This window comes from Hemibagrus wyckioides, linkage group LG13 (assembly GCF_019097595.1).
Source record: "Hemibagrus wyckioides isolate EC202008001 linkage group LG13, SWU_Hwy_1.0, whole genome shotgun sequence".
In the NCBI taxonomy this organism is placed as follows: Eukaryota; Metazoa; Chordata; class Actinopteri; order Siluriformes; family Bagridae; genus Hemibagrus; species Hemibagrus wyckioides.
Genome location: NC_080722.1, coordinates 1093079 through 1118857, shown reverse-complemented (window position 1 = coordinate 1118857; position 25779 = coordinate 1093079). Strand labels below are relative to the sequence as shown.

General features: G+C 48.2%; 1 protein-coding gene across 13 annotated transcripts in view; it reads right to left on the bottom strand.

Annotated features, from left to right (window-relative positions):
- The window catches only part of LOC131363819 (calcium-activated potassium channel subunit alpha-1-like), a 153601-nt gene extending 134043 nt beyond the window's left edge, over positions 1-19558 (bottom strand). For 3 of the 13 annotated variants that reach the window (XR_009206382.1, XR_009206383.1, XM_058406726.1), the window contains exon 1: positions 18050-19555. Coding sequence is in view for 9 of the 13 variants with exons in the window: in XM_058406726.1 (XP_058262709.1) it covers positions 18050-18301 (252 nt within the window). In the remaining 4 variants the exon portion in view is untranslated. Of the gene's footprint in view, positions 1-18049 lie in introns of all 13 variants that reach the window. The other 10 variants (XR_009206380.1, XR_009206381.1, XM_058406725.1 and 7 more) reach the window with 8 other exon arrangements.
- Between the last annotated feature and the right edge of the window lie 6221 nt (positions 19559-25779).

Sequence of the window (25779 nt, the reverse complement as noted above, 5' to 3'; positions counted from 1 at the left end):
CACACACACACACAGCACTGATCCGACGTTGTGGCTGGAAGTCATTTATTTTCTATGAGAGCAGGAGGCATAGTGACCATTAGTGAGGCAATGTGGGCGGGGCAAGTGACACAACAGTGTCTGTCTGTCTGTCTGTCTGTCTGTATTGGTCTAACCCCTCTCTCTCTCTCTCTCTCTTTCTCTCTTCTTTCCCTCTCCCTTCCTCTGGTACAAACAGGTCCCTGTTTGTATGATAACCCTCAATGAGGAACAGTTACTTGTTGCTTAGCAACAAGTGCTAACTTTGAGTATAGGGGAGAGGGACATAAGTGCACAAGATGGAAAAACTGTGTGTGTGTGTGTGTGTGAGAGAGAGAAATAAAGAGATTTAGATTTATACCTCCTAACGCTGCTCCACCTCCTAACGCTGCTCCACCTCCTAACGCTGCTCCGCCTCCTAACGCTGCTCCGCCTCCTAACGCTGCTCCGCCTCCTAACGCTGCTATACCTCCTAACGCTGCTCCGCCTCCTAACGCTGCTCCGCCTCCTAACGCTGCTCCACCTCCTAACGCTGCTCAGCCTCCTAACGCTGCTCCGCCTCCTAACGCTGCTCCGCCTCCTAACGCTGCTCCGCCTCCTAACGCTGCTCCACCTCCTAACACTGCTATATCTCCTAACACTGCTCCACCTCCTAACGCTGCTATACCTCCTAACGCTGCTCCACCTCCAAACACTGCTATATCTCCTAACGCTGCTCCACCTCCTAACACTGCTCCACCTCCTAACACTGCTCCACCTCCTAACACTGCTATATCTCCTAACACTGCTCCACCTCCTAACGCTGCTATACCTCCTAACGCTGCTCCACCTCCTAACACTGCTATACCTCCTAACACTGCTCCACCTCCTAACACTGCTCCACCTCCTAACACTGCTCCACCTCCTAACACTGCTATACCTCCTAACACTGCTCCACCTCCTAACACTGCTATACCTCCTAACACTGCTCCACCACCTAACACTGCTATATCTCCTAACACTGCTCCACCTCCTAACACTGCTATACCTCCTAACACTGCTCCACCTCCTAACGCTGCTCCACCTCCTAACGCTGCTCCACCTCCTAACGCTGCTCCACCTCCTAACGCTGCTCCACCTCCTAACACTGCTCCACCTCCTAACACTGCTATACCTCCTAACACTGCTCCACCTCCTAACACTGCTCCACCTCCTAACACTGCTATACCTCCTAACACTGCTCCACCTCCTAACACTGCTCCACCTCCTAACACTGCTATACCTCCTAACACTGCTATACCTCCTAACACTGCTCCACCTCCTAACACTGCTATACCTCCTAACACTGCTCCACCTCCTAACACTGCTATACCTCCTAACACTGCTATACCTCCTAACACTGCTCCACCTCCTAACACTGCTATACCTCCTAACACTGCTATACCTCCTAACACTGCTATACCTCCTAACACTGCTATACCTCCTAACACTGCTCCACCTCCTAACGCTGCTCCACCTCCTAACGCTGCTCCACCTCCTAACACTGCTATATCTCCTAACACTGCTCTACCTCCTAACACTGCTCCACCTCCTAACACTGCTATATCTCCTAACACTGCTCCACCTCCTAACACTGCTCCACCTCCTAACACTGCTCCACCTCCTAACACTGCTCCACCTCCTAACACTGCTCCACCTCCTAACACTGCTCCACCTCCTAACACTGCTCCACCTCCTAACACTGCTCCACCTCCTAACACTGCTATACCTCCTAACGCTGCTCCACCTCCTAACACTGCTCTACCTCCTAACACTGCTCCACCTCCTAACACTGCTATATCTCCTAACACTGCTATATCTCCTAACACTGCTATATCTCCTAACACTCCTCCTAACACTGCTATACTCCTAACACTGCTCCACCTCCTAACGACTGCTATCCTCCTAACACTGCTCCACCTCCTAACACTGCTATACCTCCTAACACTGCTCCGCCTCCTAACGCTGCTATACTGCCTAACACCCGCCTCCTAACACTGCTATACCTCCTAACACTGCTATACCTCCTAACACTGCTATGCCTCCTAACGCTGCTCCGCCTCCTAACGCTGCTCCACCTCCTAACACTGCTATACCTCCTAACGCTGCTCCACCTCCTAACACTGCTATACCTCCTAACGCTGCTCCACCTCCTAACACTGCTCTACCTCCTAACACTGCTCCACCTCCTAACACTGCTCCACCTCCTAACACTGCTATACCTCCTAACACTGCTCCACCTCCTAACACTGCTATACCTCCTAACACTGCTCCACCTCCTAACGCTGCTATACCTCCTAACACTGCTCCACCTCCTAACACTGCTATACCTCCTAACACTGCTCCACCTCCTAACGCTGCTATACCTCCTAACGCTGCTCCACCTCCTAACACTGCTCTACCTCCTAACACTGCTCCACCTCCTAACACTGCTATATCTCCTAACACTGCTCCACCTCCTAACACTGCTCCGCCTCCTAACACTGCTCCGCCTCCTAACACTGCTCCGCCTCCTAACACTGCTCCACCTCCTAACACCGCTATACCTCCTAACACCGCTCCACCTCCTAACACTGCTCCACCTCCTAACACTGCTATACCTCCTAACGCTGCTCCGCCTCCTAACGATGCTCGGACTCCTAACGATGCTCCGCCTCCTAACACTGCTATGCCTCCTAACGCTGCTCGCCCTAACGCTGCTCCACCTCCTAACACTGCTATACCTCCTAACGCTGCTCCACCTCCTAACACTGCTATACCTCCTAACACTGCTCCACCTCCTAACGCTGCTATACCTCCTAACGCTGCTCCACCTCCTAACACTGCTATACCTCCTAACACTGCTCCACCTCCTAACACTGCTATACCTCCTAACGCTGCTCCACCTCCTGACGCCGCTATACCTCCTAACGCTGCTCTACCTCCTAACGCTGCTCCGCCTCCTAACACTGCTCCGCCTCCTAACACTGCTCCGCCTCCTAACACTGCTCCGCCTCCTAACACTGCTATGCCTCCTAACACTGCTATGCCTCCTAACACTGCTATACCTCCTAACACTGCTCCACCTCCTAACACTGCTCCACCTCCTAACGCTGCTATACCTCCTAACGCTGCTCCACCTCCTAACGCTGATCCACCTCCTAACGCTGATCCACCTCCTAACGCTGATCCACCTCCTAACGCTGCTATACCTCCTAACGCTGCTATACCTCCTAACGCTGCTCCACCTCCTAACGCTGCTATACCTCCTAACGCTGCTATACCTCCTAACGCTGCTATACCTCCTAACGCTGCTCCACCTCCTGACACTGCTCCACCTCCTGACACCGCTATACCTCCTAACGCTGCTAACACTGCTCCTAACGCTGCTCCACCTCCTAACGCTGATCCACCTCCTAACGCTGATCCACCTCCTAACGCTGATCCACCTCCTAACACTGCTATACCTCCTAACACTGCTATACCTCCTAACACTGCTATACCTCCTAACGCTGCTCCACCTCCTAACACTGCTCCACCTCCTAACACTGCTCCACCTCCTAACACTGCTATACCTCCTAACACTGCTATACCTCCTAACACTGCTCCACCTCCTAACGCTGCTATACCTCCTAACGCTGCTCCAACTCCTAACGCTGCTCCACCACCTAACACTGCTATATCTCCTAACACTGCTCCACCTCCTAACACTGCTATACCTCCTAACGCTGCTCCACCTCCTAACACTGCTATACCTCCTAACGCTGCTCCACCTCCTAACGCTGCTCCACCTCCTAACACTGCTATATCTCCTAACACTGCTCCACCTCCTAACACTGCTCCACCTCCTAACACTGCTCCACCTCCTAACACTGCTATACCTCCTAACGCTGCTCCACCTCCTAACACTGCTATACCTCCTAACGCTGCTCCACCTCCTAACACTGCTCTACCTCCTAACACTGCTATATCTCCTAACACTGCTATATCTCCTAACACTGCTATATCTCCTAACACTGCTCCACCTCCTAACACTGCTCCACCTCCTAACACTGCTATACCTCCTAACACTGCTCCACCTCCTAACACTGCTATACCTCCTAACACTGCTATACCTCCTAACACTGCTCCACCTCCTAACACTGCTATACCTCCTAACACTGCTATACCTCCTAACACTGCTATACCTCCTAACACTGCTCCACCTCCTAACACTGCTATACCTCCTAACACTGCTCCACCTCCTAACACTGCGCCACCTCCTAACGCTGCTCCACCTCCTAACGCTGCTCCACCTCCTAACGCTGCTCCACCTCCTAACACTGCTATACCTCCTAACACTGCTCCACCTCCTAACACTGCTCCACCTCCTAACACTGCTATACCTCCTAACACTGCTCCACCTCCTAACACTGCTCCACCTCCTAACGCTGCTATACCTCCTAACGCTGCTCCACCTCCTAACACTGCTCCACCTCCTAACACTGCTCCACCTCCTAACACTGCTATACCTCCTAACACTGCTCCACCTCCTAACACTGCTCCACCTCCTAACACTGCTATATCTCCTAACACTGCTCCACCTCCTAACACTGCTCTACCTCCTAACACTGCTCCACCTCCTAACACTGCTATACCTCCTAACACTGCTCCACCTCCTAACGCTGCTCTACCTCCTAACGCTGCTCCACCTCCTAACACTGCTATATCTCCTAACACTGCTCCACCTCCTAACACTGCTATATCTCCTAACACTGTTCCGCCTCCTAACGCTGCTATACCTCCTAACACTGCTCCGCCCCTAACGATGCTCCGCCTCCTAACACTGCTCCACCTCCTAACACTGCTATATCTCCTAACACTGTTCCGCCTCCTAACGCTGCTATACCTCCTAACGCTGCTCCGCCCCTAACGATGCTCCGCCTCCTAACACTGCTCCGCCTCCTAACACTGCTCCGCCTCCTAACACTGCTATGCCTCCTAACACTGCTATGCCTCCTAACACTGCTCCGCCTCCTAACGCTGCTCCACCTCCTAACACTGCTATACCTCCTAACGCTGCTCCACCTCCTGACACTGCTATACCTCCTAACGCTGCTCCACCTCCTAACACTGCTCTACCTCCTAACACTGCTCCACCTCCTAACACTGCTATACACCAACAACACTCTCCTAACACTGCTCCACCTCCTAACACTGCTATACCTCCTAACACTGCTCCACCTCCTAACACTGCTATACCTCCTAACACTGCTCCACCTCCTAACGCTGCTATACCTCCTAACGCTGCTCCACCTCCTAACACTGCTCTACCTCCTAACACTGCTCCACCTCCTAACACTGCTATATCTCCTAACACTGCTCCACCTCCTAACACTGCTATACCTCCTAACACTGCTCCACCTCCTAACACTGCTCCACCTCCTAACACTGCTATACCTCCTAACGCTGCTCCACCTCCTAACGCTGCTCTACCTCCTAACGCTGCTCCACCTCCTAACACTGCTATATCTCCTAACACTGCTCCACCTCCTAACACTGCTCCACCTCCTAACACTGCTATATCTCCTAACACTGCTCCACCTCCTAACACTGCTCTACCTCCTAACACTGCTCCACCTCCTAACACTGCTATACCTCCTAACGCTGCTCCACCTCCTAACGCTGCTCTACCTCCTAACGCTGCTCCACCTCCTAACACTGCTATATCTCCTAACACTGCTCCACCTCCTAACACTGCTATATCTCCTAACACTGTTCCGCCTCCTAACGCTGCTATACCTCCTAACACTGCTCCGCCTCCTAACACTGCTCCGCCTCCTAACACTGCTCCACCTCCTAACACCGCTATACCTCCTAACACCGCTCCACCTCCTAACACTGCTCCACCTCCTAACACTGCTATACCTCCTAACGCTGCTCCGCCTCCTAACGATGCTCCGTCTCCTAACGATGCTCCGCCTCCTAACACTGCTATGCCTCCTAACGCTGCTCCGCCTCCTAACGCTGCTCCACCTCCTAACACTGCTATACCTCCTAACGCTGCTCCACCTCCTAACACTGCTATACCTCCTAACACTGCTCCACCTCCTAACGCTGCTATACCTCCTAACGCTGCTCCACCTCCTAACACTGCTATACCTCCTAACACTGCTCCACCTCCTAACACTGCTATACCTCCTAACGCTGCTCCACCTCCTGACGCTGCTCCACCTCCTAACGCTGCTCCACCTCCTAACGCTGCTCCACCTCCTAACGCTGCTCCACCTCCTAACGCTGCTCTACCTCCTAACGCTGCTCCGCCCCTAACGATGCTCCGCCTCCTAACACTGCTCCGCCTCCTAACACTGCTCCGCCTCCTAACACTGCTCCGCCTCCTAACACTGCTATGCCTCCTAACACTGCTATGCCTCCTAACACTGCTCCGCCTCCTAACGCTGCTCCACCTCCTAACACTGCTATACCTCCTAACGCTGCTCCACCTCCTGACACCGCTATACCTCCTAACACCGCTATACCTCCTAACGCTGCTCCACCTCCTAACACTGCTATACCTCCTAACACTGCTCCACCTCCTAACACTGCTCCACCTCCTAACGCTGCTATACCTCCTAACGCTGCTCCACCTCCTAACGCTGATCCACCTCCTAACGCTGATCCACCTCCTAACGCTGCTATACCTCCTAACGCTGCTATACCTCCTAACGCTGCTCCACCTCCTAACGCTGCTATACCTCCTAACGCTGCTATACCTCCTAACGCTGCTATACCTCCTAACGCTGCTCCACCTCCTGACACTGCTCCACCTCCTGACACCGCTATACCTCCTAACGCTGCTAACACTGCTCCTAACGCTGCTCCACCTCCTAACGCTGATCCACCTCCTAACGCTGATCCACCTCCTAACGCTGATCCACCTCCTAACACTGCTATACCTCCTAACACTGCTATACCTCCTAACACTGCTATACCTCCTAACGCTGCTCCACCTCCTAACACTGCTCCACCTCCTAACACTGCTCCACCTCCTAACACTGCTCCACCTCCTAACACTGCTATACCTCCTAACGCTGCTCCACCTCCTAACACTGCTCTACCTCTTAATACATCCCCATGCCCCTGTTGTAGCTCCACCTCCTCATGCAGCTCTATACTGAGCTCACAAGTGGATGCCTCCCCATCACCTGTCTGATTTCTGTTCTCAAGCTCTTTATCCTTTAACTTTAACTCTGGAATAGAACTATAAATTTTGAATAAAACAGTAGAGAAAGGGTTAAACAGCCTGACAGAGTGACTGCCTGGAAATACCCACAATTCACCGGGCAATGTTTGACAGGCCTGTAATGAAGGCAACAGCTGCAGTGTGTGTGTGTGTGTGTGTGTGTGTGCTGTCTCTGCAAATCAAACCTATTCCTGACCTGGCATCATGTCAAACATTGGAGACGAGTAGATATGTAATCTCTAATATCTCTGTCTGTCTGTCTTTGTCTTTACCTCTTTACCTCTCTCTCTCTCCTCCATGGTGGCTCAGTGATCTGGTTTCATTTTCTCTTGAATGACCTTAATGATTTTGTTTATCACATTTGAGAAGAATCTATTCAGGGAATCTATTCTCACTGAAAGCTCTGTTCTTTGTTGGTACTGAATTTGTCGTATTAATTCAGTACACCTTTAAGATGATTCCTCACCACACTGCTCCAGATCTTCATTAACTGAACTCTATACCAGATCATTGTGTGATGATGTGTGTCTACATGTCAGATTAATGATGAAGATCCTGTGATTAAAGAACACCAGTCTGTTCTGCTTATAATCAGCCTGAATTCAGTTCATTCAGAAAACAGGTCCAGAGAAACACACAAACATGCTTCACAGTGAGCTCCCGGTCATCTGGAGATTATTCACTGTCCATCATGTTTCCTGGACATTTCTCCATCGTCACTAACGTATCTGTAGGTGTGCAGTGAGTTTGCTGTCCTCCTAAGCACTAATGATGGTATGTTTACGTGTGTGTGTGTGTTATACTAATCCTCTGAGTGCCTCGGTGGTGTGATGAAGCAGAGTTACTGTAATCACTGTAAAGCTGATTATTTTCCTCCTCCAGCACATCCCCAGGTGTTTTATTCCTCTTTAGTGACTACTGTAATTTTCACACTTTTTATCCGTTTATATTTACATTTCCAGTTATTTCCTGTAGTCACTCCTGTTACAGTTCTGTTCCCTCAGCAGCAGCTCGTTATTCTCTCTCCTCAAGTTAATAAGAGAAAATAATCGCAGCTTGTTTTTTTTGTTACCATAGAAACCACAAATACGTCTGAAAACTTCCAGCTTCACCTCTGACTGTTCAGTTAGATCCAAATTCTACCGCACTCACTCACTCCCTCACTCCCTCACTCACTCCCTCCCTCACTCCCTCACTCCAACACTCACTCCCTCACTCACTCACTTACTCCATCACTCTCTAACTCCCTCACTCACTCCCTCACTCACTCCCTCCCTCACTCCCTCACTCCAACACTCACTCCCTCACTCACTCACTTACTCCATCACTCTCTAACTCACTCACTCCCTCCCTCACTCCCTCACTCCCTCACTCCAACACTCACTCCCTCACTCACTCACTTACTCCATCACTCTCTAACTCACACCATCACTCACTCACTCCCTCACTTACTCACTCACTCACTCACTCCCTCACTCCAACACTCACTCCCTCCCTCACTCCCTCACTCACTCACTCACTCACTCCAACACTCACTCCCTCACTCACTCACTCCATCACTCTCTAACTCACACCATCACTCACTCACTCCCTCACTTACTCACTCACTCACTCACTCCATCACTCCCTCACTCCCTCCCTCACTCACTCCATCACTCACTCCCTCCCTCACTCCATCACTCACTCCCTCCCTCACTCCCTCACTCCAACACTCACTCACTTACTCCCTCACTCCCTCACTCCCTCCCTCCCTCACTCACTCCCTCCCTCCCTCACTCACTCCCTCACTCCCTCACTCCCTCCCTCACTCACTCCCTCACTCCAACACTCACTCCCTCACTCCAACACTCACTCCCTCACTCCAACACTCACTCCCTCACTCCAACACTCACTCCCTCACTCACTCACTTACTCCATCACTCTCTAACTCACACCATCACTCACTCACTCCCTCACTTACTCACTCACTCACTCCATCACTCACTCACTCCCTCCCTCACTCCCTCACTCCAACACTCACTCCCTCACTCACTCACTTACTCCATCACTCTCTAACTCACACCATCACTCACTCACTCCCTCACTTACTCACTCACTCACTCCATCACTCCCTCACTCCCTCCCTCACTCCCTCACTCACTCCATCACTCACTCCCTCCCTCACTCCCTCACTCCCTCACTCCAACACTCACTCCAACACTCACTCCCTCCCTCCCTCACTCCCTCCCTCCCTCCCTCCCTCCCTCACTTACTCCATCACTCCCTAACTCACTCCATCACTCACTCCCTTACTCCATCACTCCCTCCCTCACTCCCTCACTCCCTCACTCACTCACTCACTCCATCACGCTCTCACTCCATCACACTCTCACTCACTCCAACACTCTCTCCCTCACTCACTCACTTACTCCATCACTCACTCACTCACTCCCTCACTCACTTCCTCACTCACTCACTCCCTAACTCACTCACTCATTCACTCCCTCACTCACTCACTCCATCACTTACTCCATCACTCACTCACTTACTCCATCACTCCCTAACTCACTCCATCACTCACTCACTCCAATCACTCTCTCACTCACTCCAACACTCCCTCCTTCACTCCCTCCCTCACTCACTCCCTCCCTCCCTCCCTCACTCACTCACTCCCTCCCTCCCTCCATCACTCTCTCGCTCACTCCAACACTCCCTAACTCACTCCATCACTCACTCACTTACTCCATCACTCACTCACTCACTTACTCCATCACTCACTCACTCACTTACTCCCTCACTCACTCACTTACTCCCTCACTTACTCCATCACTCACTCACTCACTCCCTCACTCACTCACTCACTCACTCCCTCCCTCCATCACTCTCTCGCTCACTCCAACACTCACTCACTCACTCACTTACTCCATCACTCCCTAACTCACTCCATCACTCACTCACTTACTCCATCACTTACTCCCTCCCTCCCTCCCTCACTTACTCCATCACTCCCTAACTCACTCCATCACTCACTCACTTACTCCATCACTTACTCCCTCCCTCCCTCCCTCACTCCCTCCCTCCCTAACTCCAACACTCACTCCAACACTCACTCCCTCACTCACTCACTTACTCCCTCACTCCCTCCCTCCCTCACTCACTCCCTCACTCCCTCCCTCACTCCCTCACTCCCTCACTCCAACACTCACTCCCTCACTCACTCACTTACTCCATCACTCTCTAACTCACACCATCACTCACTCACTCCCTCACTTACTCACTCACTCACTCCATCACTCCCTCACTCCCTCACTCCCTCCCTCACTCCCTCACTCACTCCATCACTCACTCCCTCCCTCACTTACTCACTCACTCACTCCATCACTCCCTCACTCCCTCCCTCACTCCATCACTCACTCCCTCCCTCACTCCCTCACTCACTCCATCACTCACTCCCTCCCTCACTCACTCACTCACTCCCTCACTCCAACACTCACTCCCTCACTCACTCACTCCCTCACTTACTCCCTCACTCCCTCACTCCCTCCCTCACTCACTCCCTCACTCACTCCCTCCCTCACTCCCTCCCTCCCTCCCTCCCTCCCTCCCTACCTCACTCACTCCCTCACTCCCTCACTCTTTCACTCCCTCACTCTTTCACTCCAACACTCACTCCCTCACTCCCTCACTTACTCCATCACTCTCTAACTCACACCATCACTCACTCACTCCCTCACTCACTCACTCCATCACTCCCTCCCTCACTCCCTCACTCCATCACGCTCTCACTCCATCACACTCTCACTCACTCCAACACTCTCTCCCTCACTCACTCACTTACTCCATCACTCACTCACTTACTCCATCACTCCCTAACTCACTCCATCACTCACTCACTCCAATCACTCTCTCACTCACTCCCTCCCTCACTCACTCCCTCCCTCCCTCCCTCCCTCCCTCCAACACTCCCTAACTCACTCCATCACTCACTCACTTACTCCATCACTCACTCACTCACTCCAACACTCACTCACTCACTTACTCCATCACTCACTCACTCACTTACTCCCTCACTCACTCACTCACTCCCTCACTTATTCCATCCCTCACTCACTCACTCCCTCACTTATTCCATCACTCACTCACTTACTCCCTCACTTACTCCATCACTCACTCACTTACTCCCTCACTTACTCCATCACTCCCTCACTCACTCCCTCACTCACTCCCTCACTCACTCCCTCACTCACTCCCTCACTCACTCCCTCACTCACTTACTCCATCACTCCCTAACTCACTCCATCACTCACTCACTTACTCCATCACTCCCTAACTCACTCCATCACTCACTCACTTACTCCATCACTTACTCCCTCCCTCCCTCCCTCACTTACTCCATCACTCCCTAACTCACTCCATCACTCACTCACTTACTCCATCACTTACTCCCTCCCTCCCTCACTCACCCTCCCTCCCTTCCTCACTCACTCCCTCCCTCCCTAACTCACTCCCTCACTCACTTACTCCATCACTCACTCACTTACTCCCTCACTTACTCCATCACTCACTCACTCACTCCCTCCATCACTCACTCACTCCCTCCATCATTCCCTAACTCACTCCATCACTCCCTCCCTCACTCCCTCACTCCCTCCCTCACTTCCTCACTCCCTCCCTCCATCACTCACTCCCTCACACACTCACTCCATCACTCTTTCACTCCCTCACTCACTCACTTACTCCATCACTCACTCACTCCCTCACTTACTCACTCACTCACTCCATCACTCCCTCACTCACTCCCTCACTCCCTCACTCACTCCATCACTCCCTCACTCACTCCCTCACTCACTCCCTCACTATCTCACTCACTCCCTCACTCACTCACTTACTCCATCACTCACTCACTCACTCCCTCACTCCATCACTTACTCCATCACTCACTCACTCACTTACTCCCTCACTCCCTCCCTCCCTCCCTCCCTCACTCCATCACTCCCTAACTCACTCCATCACTCACTCACTCCATCACTCTCTCACTCACTCCAACACTCCCTCCCTCACTCCCTCCCTCCCTCCCTCACTTACTCCATCACTCCCTAACTCCATCACTCCCTCACTCACTCCCTCACTCACTCCCTCCCTCCCTCCCTCACTCACTCCATCACTCTCTCGCTCACTCCAACACTCACTCACTTACTCCATCACTCCCTAACTCACTCCATCACTCACTCACTTACTCCATCACTCCCTAACTCACTCCATCACTCACTCACTTACTCCATCACTTACTCCCTCCCTCCCTCCCTCACTTACTCCATCACTCCCTAACTCACTCCATCACTCACTCACTTACTCCATCACTTACTCCCTCCCTCCCTCACTCACTCCCTCCCTTCCTCACTCACTCCCTCCCTCCCTAACTCACTCCCTCACTCACTTACTCCATCACTCACTCACTTACTCCCTCACTTACTCCATCACTCACTCACTCACTCCCTCCATCACTCACTCACTCCCTCCATCATTCCCTAACTCACTCCATCACTCCCTCCCTCACTCCCTCCCTCACTCCCTCCCTCACTTCCTCACTCCCTCCCTCCCTCCCTCACTCCCTCCCTCCATCACTCACTCCCTCACACACTCACTCCATCACTCTTTCACTCCCTCACTCACTCACTTACTCCATCACTCACTCACTCCCTCACTTACTCACTCACTCACTCCATCACTCCCTCACTCACTCCCTCACTCCCTGGCTCACTCCATCACTCCCTCACTCACTCCCTCACTCACTCCCTCACTATCTCACTCACTCCCTCACTCACTCACTTACTCCATCACTCACTCACTCACTCCCTCACTCCATCACTTACTCCATCACTCACTCCACTCACTTACTCCCCTCACTCCTCCTCCCTCCCTCCCTCCCTCACTCCATCACTCCCTAACTCACTCCATCACTCACTCACTCCATCACTCTCTCACTCACTCCAACACTCCCTCCCTCACTCCCTCCCTCCCTCCCTCACTTACTCCATCACTCCCTAACTCCATCACTCTCTCGCTCACTCCAACACTCACTCACTCACTCACTTACTCCCTCACTCCCTCCCTCCCTCCCTCCCTCCCTCACTCCATCACTCCCTAACTCACTCCATCACTCACTCACTCCATCACTCTCTCACTCACTCCAACACTCCCTCCCTCACTCCCTCCCTCCCTCCCTCCCTCACTTACTCCATCACTCCCTAACTCCATCACTCACTCGCTCACTCCAACACTCACTCACTTACTCCATCACTCCCTAACTCACTCCATCACTCACTCACTCCCTCCCTCACTCACTCACTCCATCACTCTCTCGCTCACTCCAACACTCACTCACTCACTCCATCACTCCCTAACTCACTCCATCACTCACTCACTTACTCCATCACTCACTCCATCACTCACTCACTCCCTCACTCCATCACTTACTCCCTCCCTCCCTCACTCCCTCCCTAACTCACTCCCTCCATTACTCACTCCCTCACTCACTTACTCCATCACTCACTCACTCACTCCATCAATCCAACACTTACTCCCTCACTCACTCACTCCCTCCCTCCCTCCCTTCCTCCCTCCCTCCCTCCCTCCCTCCATCACTCCCTCCATCACTCCCTCCATCACTCACTAACTCACTCACTAACTCACTCCATCACTCACTCACTCACTCCATCACTCTCTCACTCACTCCATCACTCTCTCACTCACTCCATCACTCTCTCACTCACTCCATCACTCACTCACTCACTCCATCACTCACTCACTCACTCCCTCCCTAACTCACTCACTCACTCCATCACTCTCTCACTCACTCCAACACTTACTCCCTCACTCACTCACTTACTCCATCACTCCCTAACTCACTCACTCACTCCATCACTCACTCACTCACTCCATCAATCCAACACTTACTCCCTCACTCACTCCCTCCCTCACTCCCTCCCTCCATCACTCCCTAACTCACTCCCTCCATCACTCACTCACTCCATCACTCCCTAACTCACTCCATCACTCACTCACTTACTCCATCACTCACTCACTCCATCACTCCCTAACTCACTCCATCATTCACTCACTCACTCACTAACTCACTCACTCATTCACTCCCTCACTCCCTCACACCATCACTTACTCCATCACTCCCTCACTCACTCCCTCACTCCCTCACACACTCACTCCATCACTCTTTCACTCCATCACTCCAACACTCACTCCCTCACTCCCTCACTTACTCACTCACTCCATCACTCATTCACTCCCTCACTCACTCAGTCCCTCACTCACTCCATCACTCCCTCACTCACACACTCACTCCCTCACTCACACACTCACTCACTCACTTACTCCATCACTCCCTAACTCACTCCATCACTCCCTCACTCACTCCCTCACTTACTCCATCACTCACTCCCTCACTCCCTCACTTACTCCATCACTCACTCCATCACTTACTCCATCACTCCCTCACTCACTCCCTCACTCACTCACTCCATCACTCCCTCACTCACACACTCACTCCCTCACTCACACACTCACTCACTTACTCCATCACTCCCTAACTCACTCCATCACTCCCTCACTCACTCCCTCACTTACTCCATCACTCACTCCCTCACTCCATCACTTACTCCCTCCCTCCCTCCCTCACTCACTCCCTCCCTCCCTAACTCACTCCCTCACTCACTCACTCCATCACTCCCTCACTCACACACTCACTCCCTCACACACTCACTCCCTCACTTACTCCATCACTCCCTAACTCACTCCATCACTCCCTCACTCACTCCCTATCTCACTCACTCACTCCCTCACTCACTCACTCCATCATGCTCTCACTCACTCCAACACTCTCTCCCTCACTCACTCCCTAACTCACTCACTCATTCACTCACTCACTCATTCACTCCCTCACTCACTCACTCACTCCATCACTTACTCCATCACTCACTCACTCACTCCATCACTCACTTCCTCACTCACTCACTCTCACTCCATCACTCACTTCCTCACTCACTCCCTAACTCACTCACTCATTCACTCCCTCACTCACTCACTCCATCACTTACTCCATCACTCACTCACTCCATCACTCACTTCCTCACTCACTCACTCACTCCCTAACTCACTCCCTAACTCACTCACTCACTCATTCACTCCCTCACTCACTCACTCCATCACTTACTCCATCACTCACTCACTCACTCCATCACTCCCTCACTCACTCCCTATCTCACTCACTCACTCCCTCACTCACTCACTCCATCATGCTCTCACTCACTCACTCACTCCATCACTCACTTCCTCACTCACTCACTCCCTAACTCACTCACTCATTCCATCACTTACTCCATCACTCACTCACTCACTCCATCACTCACTTCCTCACTCACTCACTCACTCCACTCTCCACCTAACTCACTTGCTCCCTAACTCCATAACTCACTCCATAACTCACTCCATAACTCACCCCCTCACACATGTAGCAGGAATGTAAGTAGTGGGCGTGGCCTGTGCAGATTATTTTAAATGTCAATGAATTTTTAATCAGAACATTTTATAAACATCTGGACAGGTCATGTCTGTGTTATGGGTTTTTTTTACTAGTGGGTGTGGCCTGGATATACATTTTTCATGCTACATTTTCTCAAGTTACAGGATCATAAACCTATAAGGACAGAAAGTTAAACTAAAAATAAATTACAGAATAGGTTTAAATGTAAATCTATCATTCATGTTGATGTGGTTCAAAATCTGAGACACAGGAAGTGAAGATGTGTAGGATGGTGTATACAGGAAATGACATCACTTACCACTTATCACTCACTGGTGTGTGTATCTCACCCACGATCTGCGTTTACTCGACTCACACAGCAGACCTGAAATCATATTTACACACCTGCTGATCTTAACCCCGCCCCAGACACGCCTCCCATGAAGGAAAACAGTCAAAGTTAGTACACACATAGATTACTTCTGTAGCTAAGTGTGTGTGTGTGTGTGTGTGTGTGTGTGTGTGTGTGTGTGTGTGTGTGTGTACGTACACACTGATTATTAATCATAACCTCAGAGGAGTTCCAGGTGTGTGTAATTGTTGACACAATGTGGTTGGTGAGATTAACAGTTAGAGTAATAAGCTGAGGATGTACAGGTACATCTTTAATATCTTTCCTAGAACATCTCAGGTGTGTTCCTGTAGAAACTCTTGGTGATGTGAATGTGTGTGTAAATGAGGAGGCGTGTCTTAAACTAAATGTTTTAGATTTAATCTCCAATTTTGGGTTAGAATTTAGTAGAATTCCGGAAAATAAAAACCCTGAAATTTCATGAAAGTTTTAAACTCCAAGTTTTGAGAAACGAACAGCTTTTTGTGCTTAATTTAGCATGTAACGAGTCTGAGCCGAGAGAACACACTCTGGTCAATTAGTGGAATTTAACACAAAACAGGAAACTTTATGTGAGTAAAAGCAGAGAGAGGAAACAGATATCAGTACACGGAAACCACCAGCACTATGTGTGTGTGTGTGTGTGTGTGTGTGTGTGTGTGATGGCTGTATAAATCACACCGTGTTTAACTAAAGCTCGTTACTCGGACGCTATGACTCATGGTTTATAATAGCGTCTCGTTTAGACAGATGAAGCTCAGCGCTGCATTCAGACACTATCAGCTTTCTATAAGCAGGAGAATTAAATATAAATCTGGGCGCGTCTGAGAGCGGTGCTTCCTGGGGTTATCGGCTCAGGTACACACTACACACCTGTCAGGGTTCTGATCATGTCACCTACTGATGATCTGGCATGGCCACGCCCCCTACACCAAGCTCTTATAATACTGATCAGAGCAGTGTACATTTGCTTTATACACCACTTATCACACACACGACTGGAAAAACGAACCCCTGTCTTTAAAGTGTTTAAATCTGAGTCATGCTAGCTTTCAGTCAGAGAAACTTCGACTAAATTCAGCAGACTGTAATCAGCAGGAGGTGAGAAAGCCTTTCACAAACTGACCCTTCAGCTCAAACTTTTAGCACATGAATGCTTTCCACCAGCTATGAGTCACCTGCTAGCTAGCTCCAGAAACAACCAGATTCACATCTAAAGTAGTGTGTTTAACAACAAACTCAATAAACACGCTAATACACGCACACAGCAGAAACCACTCGCTCATGCTAATTCATTCAGGAAATCTGGACCGTGTGTACATCTGCTTTCCTAGCTGCAGCTAAATGCTACGTTTCTGATTAATTGCTAAAGGATCTGAGTCACACCTGCTTGCTAACTAGATAGCGTCATAATTAGCTAGCTTGGGATTGGTAACAAAGTCAAAATTATGACATCATAACTACTGAGAACTGATATCTGTGTTGTGGTCACTCAAAAGAGTCTGAGTGGAAAAAAAACAATGAAATGAACTCTTAAATAATTAACTCATTACACAAAGACAGGAAGTGGTTCATCCACCATTTTGAAACATTGGAGCTGAATCGTATTGCAGTGGCTTCTGGGTAAATGTCTGGGTAATTAAAGGTAAATAAAGCCCATCATTATGTAGCAGAACTCAGTCAGTCTCGTCACTCAGTAAATGAACGAGGTTTAAATCAGGAACAGAAAGGCAACCAGAAGAACTCCAGAGAAGGTCAGAAATGTCCTACACACTCAAATCAATCGGTGAATCGGAGACGTCTGATTAGATCTCCTTGCTGGATCACTGAGTACAGATTAGACATTCATCAAAGAGAAAAGGAACTTTAACCCAAAGTGGAACGAGGACTTTTAAAATTTCCTCACCTTTTTCTTGGGGTTGCAGTGGCAGCACACGGTCCACAGGTACCGCACCGTCCTCCACAGCAGGATGATAAAGAGGCCGCCGAAGAACGTGACCATGGACGAGGCCAGGAAGGCCCACCACATGCGCTGGCCATTACTGTCGCACGGCACGTCGTAAAAGGGTGGGATGATCAGGTCCATCTTCCTCGGGTTGGCCATCATGGAGTTTTGGGAGGGCTGGAGCCGAACGTCACCATCTTTAGCGGGAAGCATGCGGGCGCTGAACCCATGTAGACCTGCTCTCCGTGGAAAGGGTTAGCAGGAACAAAACCCACTGAGAAGATGGAAGTCAAAAGCTGGTCATGTTTCTCAGGGACCAAGCTCCATCAATCATGAAATGAAGTTCAGGATCGGGATTAATCCGGACTCTAGGAACTGGATTGAACAACGAATCCATTTACAACTCTGTTTGTGTCCTTCAGCGGTGATGTTCTGTGTGCAGAGACGGAGAGGAGAAGTTCACATGACGGCTGGAGAAGTCACGTCCGAATACTTTTAAGAATTTGAGAAAAATTTCCATCAAAACTCAGACTTCAGTACATTTAGCCCATGATCATAGAGGAACATTCTGCATGGATCTGAAGACCAGAGGTGATGTCAGCTTCAGCTTCTATACTCGCTCTTCATAAACCTGTGTATGTATGTGTGTGTGTGTGTGTGTGTGTGTGTGTGTGTGTGGTATTAAAACGGAAAATAACACGACTCCTGGTGTGTTTCCTTTTTCTCATTCCGCTAGAACTCCTTCGGCTGGTGTCGTTTCCGTTCTCGGGATTAGTTTTCGCCGAAACATCAAAGCCAACAGGCGGCAGGATATCCGCTGCGATCCCTCCTCTTCTCATTTATTCCTCTTTCCATCCATTTCTCTCCTTTTTCTTCTTCTCCTTCTTCTTCTTCTCCTCGATGCTTTTTATTCTGAGAGATCTACTGTCACACAGGTGCACAGAAGGGCGGATGCGTTTCATTCACAAAAAAGGAAGAAAGAAAGAAAAGCCCGTCCGGATCGCCCAGAATCCTGCTCCAACTCGCCCAGAACATCTGAATTCGACGCTTAAAATCCGGATTCTGTAAAGGAGCAAAAATATCTATATAACTCAGTACCTCGTGTATCCGGTGCATCCGGTGTACACGCTCCAGAAAATAACAAAAATAAATAAATAAATAAATAAATAAGTGAAAAGGCAACAGGTTTTGAAGAAGCGGTGAGTTGGACGCTGAGCCCAAGCGCTTTCTCCTCACTCACGGGAGCGCGCAGGTTCTCGTGTGCGCGCGCGGGCGTCTGGTGCGCTGTGCTCGAGACAGCAATCGCGCGCTCACGACAACCTGCGCAGTAGCTGTGACAAGGCGGCGTCCCAAATCTGTCACACACACACACACACACACACACAGAGACAATAATTCGAGATAAACTAGAGCGACACCATTTTGAGAAGGTGTCCAAAAATATGTCCGATTCCCGACCCTCTTCCTCTTCCTCACCCTGCTGAAAATCCCAGCTAGCCCTGTCCTGCTGCTCTAACTGGTGTAGAGTCTAACTGGTGAACCATCTTAACTAGCTGGTTAGTTATTCCCTCTGGTTTGTGAGCTGTAATGTTGTGAGCTGTGACACAGCAGTAAAGATGGAGCAGTTGGAGCTGGTGTTCCTGGTCAGAAGGAGCTGGATTTTTCAGCAGGGTTATGAAGGATGGCTCCATGTTCCAGTGGTCAGTAGAATTAAAGCCCATTTCCACCAGAAGGAAAGGACAAACATCGCGTGACACATTTCTGGACACAGCAGTTAGGATTCATTATCTCAACATTCTGAGATATTATCTCATGATCACCATCTATAGACACTAAATTCTGATTTATTATATGAAAAATGGAATTATTATACTTACATTCTGCCTTATTTCATCTTATAATCATTGTTTATTTATTATTTAAAATATCTAATTAATACCTTTTTTCTGATTTATTATTAACTCAGAATTCGGGATTACAGTTTGTCAGTAAAACTGTGGATATTATACACACATATTGTATTGAGATCATAAATATAAGATTAATAAACAAAACCAACAGTTTGGATATAATATTAATCACAGAGCAAGTGGGAAAAAGCCGGTTATTAATGAGAAGTGGTTATGTCTGTAGATAAAGAGTCTCACAGCGCCTCCTGCTGGAGGAAAGTGTTATGGTGTTATATGAAATTATGTTATGGTGTTATGGTGTTATATGAAATAAGTTCATGTATAAAGAATTTCTTACATAAAGACAATCATTAAAAAGTGATTTATACAGAAAATGGATATAAAAGATTTAAATTATATATATATATATAAAATCATCAATGATACATCAGCCATAACATTATGAGCAGTGTGAGATGAAGTGAATAAGACTGAGTATCTCCTCATCATGGCCCCTGTTAGTGGGTGGGATATATTAGGCAGCAAGTCAACATTTTGTCCTCAAAGTTGATGTTAGAAGCAGGAAAAATGGACAAGTGTAAGGATTTGAGCGAGTTTGACCAAAAGGGCCAAATTGTGATGGCTAGACCACTGGATCAGAGCATCTCCAAAACTGCAGCTCTTGTGGGGTGTTCCCGGTCTGCAGTGGTCAGTATCTATCAAAAGTGGTCCAAGGAAGGAACAGTGGTGAACCGGAGACCGGGTCATGGGCGGTCAAGACTCACTGACATACATGGGGAGAGAAGGCAGGCCTGTGTGATCCGATCCAACAGACGAGATACTGTTGATCAAACTGCTGAAGAAGTTAATGCTGGTTCTGATAGAAAGGGGTCAGAACACACAGTGCAGGACGGGTCAGGGCTGTTTTGGGAACATAAGGAGGACCAACACAATATTAGGCAGGTGGTCATAATGTTATGTCTGATCGGTGTATGTGTGAAAGTGTTAAATATTTTCAGTAAGGTGTCCTCATGCTCTCTGGCTCTATTTTGATGTTTTTGTGTTTCTTCTTCTTTCAGAAATATCTGCATTCTGAATCTATAGATACACAATCGACATATGCACAGAAAGAGGTTTATGTGTGACAATCTCCCCTTAACTACACACACATGCAGAGAGAGAGAGAGAGAGAGAGAGAGTAAAGTGATTACATGAATTCATTTGTCAGCACCAGCAGGACACAATCATCACACTGTAATCTGCTCTACAGGGCATGAGAGAATTTTAGGAGCACAGCATGCACACACACACACACACACACAGGTACCACTAAGTCAGGCCAGGCTAGTTATCCAGTGTTCAGTGAGGTGTGAATTTGTGTGTGTGTGTGTGTGTTTTCTAAGCTCTTCTGAAATAAATTCTCATCACACCCCACTGGTGCTGGTGAAGCTGTTCTGCTGAAGTCAGACTTAAACGTTTTGATTCACAGAACATTTTAGGAACCTGTGCTCGATTCCATGAACCGATTCTTATAGATGAATCATTAGAAACCGACTCGATTTTTTTTTTTATCAAGGGAAACACAAATAGATCCTGTTATTCTGTCATGCTTAAGTATTCTAGATAATTATAATTCAGTATCACAGTTTGTAACCCAATCTACAACAGCAAAGCAGATATATCCATATCTGAGTCATTTGGCACATTGTAAAGATTTAGAGCCAGTTCAAGTTAAGACATATAAATACTGTATAAATAATATCTGTTTGGTATAATAAGGATGTAAACAGTTATCACAATAAATAGATTGAAACTCCACATAAATATAATTAAAAAATATATATAATAATAAATATAAAAAAAATAATTAAAGTGAGATTCACTGATATTAATAGCAAAATCTCACTGCAGAATATTTCAGGTTAATTACATATTCAGTTTTATACACAATCTAGATAACAACATTGTTTAAAGAGTTTAAGTAACGGATAGACCAACCTTTAGAAAATGAAAGGAATCGGTTCATTTGTGAGACGAGCCGACTCATCTGACTCGTACTGTAATACACTCCACAGCCAGCAGATGGCGACAACTCACTTTGCATATTTTCATGCTACGGTTAATTTAAAGAGTTTAAGCCACAATAACTCAATAAATAACTTTCATCAAATCTGTTCTGAGAGGAATTTATTCCACACATTTACAGGAAAGCCAGATTATAAAGAGTTCTAGAAGCCCAGGCCTATAAAACATGGGTTCTTCAGCTATCCAAGGAGGAACCTTACCAGAGATGGACCCAAGCTGAACACTACTACAGAGATAACAGGTTGAGCAGGTGAGGTGTGGGTGTGGTTTATGGATGTGGAGACAGTGTGAGGTGTGGGTGTGGTTTATGGATGTGCAGACAGTGTGAGGTGTGGGTGTGGTTTATGGATGTGGAGACAGTGTGAGGTGTGGGTGTGGTTTATGGATGTGCAGACAGTGTGAGGTGTGGGTGTGGTTTATGGATGTGCAGACAGTGTGAGGTGTGGGTGTGGTTTATGGATGTGCAGACAGTGTGAGGTGTGGGTGTGGTTTATGGATGTGGAGACAGTGTGAGGTGTGGGTGTGGTTTATGGATGTGCAGACAGTGTGAGGTGTGGGTGTGGTTTATGGATGTGCAGACAGTGTGAGGTGTGGGTGTGGTTTATGGATGTGCAGACAGTGTGAGGTGTGGGTGTGGTTTATGGATGTGCAGACAGTGTGAGGTGTGGGTGTGGTTTATGGATGTGGAGACAGTGTGAGGTGTGGGTGTGGTTTATGGATGTGGAGACAGTGTGAGGTGTGGGTGTGGTTTATGGATGTGGAGACAGTGTGAGGTGTGGGTGTGGTTTATGGATGTGCAGACAGTGTGAGGTGTGGGTGTGGTTTATGGATGTGCAGACAGTGTGAGGTGTGGGTGTGGTTTATGGATGTGCAGACAGTGTGAGGTGTGGGTGTGGTTTATGGATGTGCAGACAGTGTGAGGTGTGGGTGTGGTTTATGGATGTGGAGACAGTGTGAGGTGTGGGTGTGGTTTATGGATGTCGAGACAGTGTGAGGTGTGGGTGTGGTTTATGGATGTGCAGACAGTGTGAGGTGTGGGTGTGGTTTATTGATGTGCAGACAGTGTGAGGTGTGGGTGTGGTTTATGGATGTGCAGACAGTGTGAGGTGTGGGTGTGGTTTATTGATGTGCAGACAGTGTGAGGTGTGGGTGTGGTTTATGGATGTGGAGACAGTGTGAGGTGTGGGTGTGGTTTATGGATGTGGAGACAGTGTGAGGTGTGGGTGTGGTTTATGGATGTCGAGACAGTGTGAGGTGTGGGTGTGGTTTATGGATGTGCAGACAGTGTGAGGTGTGGGTGTGGTTTATGGATGTGCAGACAGTGTGAGGTGTGGGTGTGGTTTATGGATGTGGAGACAGTGTGAGGTGTGGGTGTGGTTTATGGATGTCGAGACAGTGTGAGGTGTGGGTGTGGTTTATGGATGTGCAGACAGTGTGAGGTGTGGGTGTGGTTTATGGATGTGCAGACAGTGTGAGGTGTGGGTGTGGTTTATGGATGTGCAGACAGTGTGAGGTGTGGGTGTGGTTTATGGATGTGCAGACAGTGTGAGGTGTGGGTGTGGTTTATGGATGTGCAGACAGTGTGAGGTGTGGGTGTGGTTTATGGATGTGCAGACAGTGTGAGGTGTGGGTGTGGTTTATGGATGTGCAGACAGTGTGAGGTGTGGGTGTGGTTTATGGATGTGCAGACAGTGTGAGGTGTGGGTGTGGTTTATGGATGTGGAGACAGTGTGAGGTGTGGGTGTGGTTTATGGATGTGGAGACAGTGTGAGGTGTGGGTGTGGTTTATGGATGTGGAGACAGTGTGAGGTGAAAGTGTCTCAGCTGGTCTCCAGTCCATGTTCAGGGGTCTTCTGATTGGTCAGAATGAGGACCTGCAGTAATGCGACTCTCAGATAAAACTCGACTCTCTGCATCTCCTCTGCATTTCTGTGGCAGGAGAAAGTCTTTACAGTTCAGGCTTCCAAAAACAGGAAGTAAATAAAAACAGGAAGTAAATAAAAACAGGAAGTAAATAAAAACAGGAAGTAGAAAGTTACATAATATAGAAATTTCCACCAAAAACCCAGCAGAAGCTTTTCAGAGGAAGTTAAAGCTACAGGAGAACCAGATCAGGGAGAAGGTCCTGAACCAGATCAGGGAGAAGGTCCTGAACCAGATCAGAGAGAAGGTCCTGAACCAGATCAGAGAGAAGGTCCTGAACCAGATCAGAGAGAAGGTCCTGAACCAGATCAGGGAGAAGGTCCTGAACCAGATCAGGGAGAAGGTCCTGAACCAGATCAGAGAGAAGGTCCTGAACCAGATCAGAGAGAAGGTCCTGAACCAGATCAGAGAGAAGGTCCTGAACCAGATCAGGGAGAAGGTCCTGAACCAGATCAGGGAGAAGGTCTTTATTTCTCTAGAAACTTGAGAGCAGTGAGGCTGAGAGACTGAACAATGGATTACACTCGTTTATCACTTCACTCGTTTATCATCCACTCGTTTATCACTTCACTCGTTTATCATCCACTCGTTTATCATTCACTCGTTTATCACTTCACTCGTTTATCATTCACTCATTTATCATCCACTCGTTTATCATTCACTCGTTTATCATTCACTCGTTTATCATCCACTTGTTTATCATTCACTCGTTTATCATTCACTCGTTTATCACTCCACTCGTTTATCATTCACTCATTTATCATCCACTCGTTTATCATCCACTCGTTTATCATTCACTCGTTTATCATTCACTCGTTTATCACTTCACTCGTTTATCATTCACTCGTTTATCATTCACTCGTTTATCATTCACTCGTTTATCACTTCACTCGTTTATCATCCACTCGTTTATCATTCACTCGTTTATCATTCACTCGTTTATCACTCCACTCGTTTATCATTCACTTGTTTATTACTCCACTCGTTTATCATTCACTCGTTTATCATTCACTCGTTTATCACTCCACTCGTTTATCATTCACTCGTTTATCATTCACTCGTTTATCACTCCACTCGTTTATCATTCACTCATTTATCACTCCACTCGTTTATCATTCACTCGTTTATCATTCACTCATTTATCACTCCACTCGTTTATCATTCACTTGTTTATCATTCACTCGTTTATCGCTCCACTCGTTTATCATTCACTTGTTTATTACTCCACTCGTTTATCATTCACTTGTTTATTACTCCACTTGTTTATCATTCACTTGTTTATTACTCCACTCGTTTATCATTCACTCGTTTATCACTCCACTCGTTTATCATTCACTCATTTATCACTCCACTCGTTTATCATTCACTTGTTTATCACTCCACTCGTTTATCATTCACTTGTTTATCACTCCACTCGTTTATCATTCACTCGTTTATCATTCACTTGTTTATTACTCCACTCGTTTATCATTCACTTGTTTATTACTCCACTCGTTTATCATTCACTCGTTTATCATTCACTTATTACTCCACTCGTTTATCATTCACTTGTTTATTACTCCACTCGTTTATCATTCACTCGTTTATCATTCACTCGTTTATCATTCACTTATTACTCCACTCGTTTATCATTCACTTGTTTATTACTCCACTCGTTTATCATTCACTCGTTTATCATTCACTCGTTTATCACTCCACTCGTTTATCATTCACTTGTTTATCACTCCACTCGTTTATCACTCCACTCGTTTATCATTCACTCGTTTATCACTCCACTCAGGTTTATTTTCATCA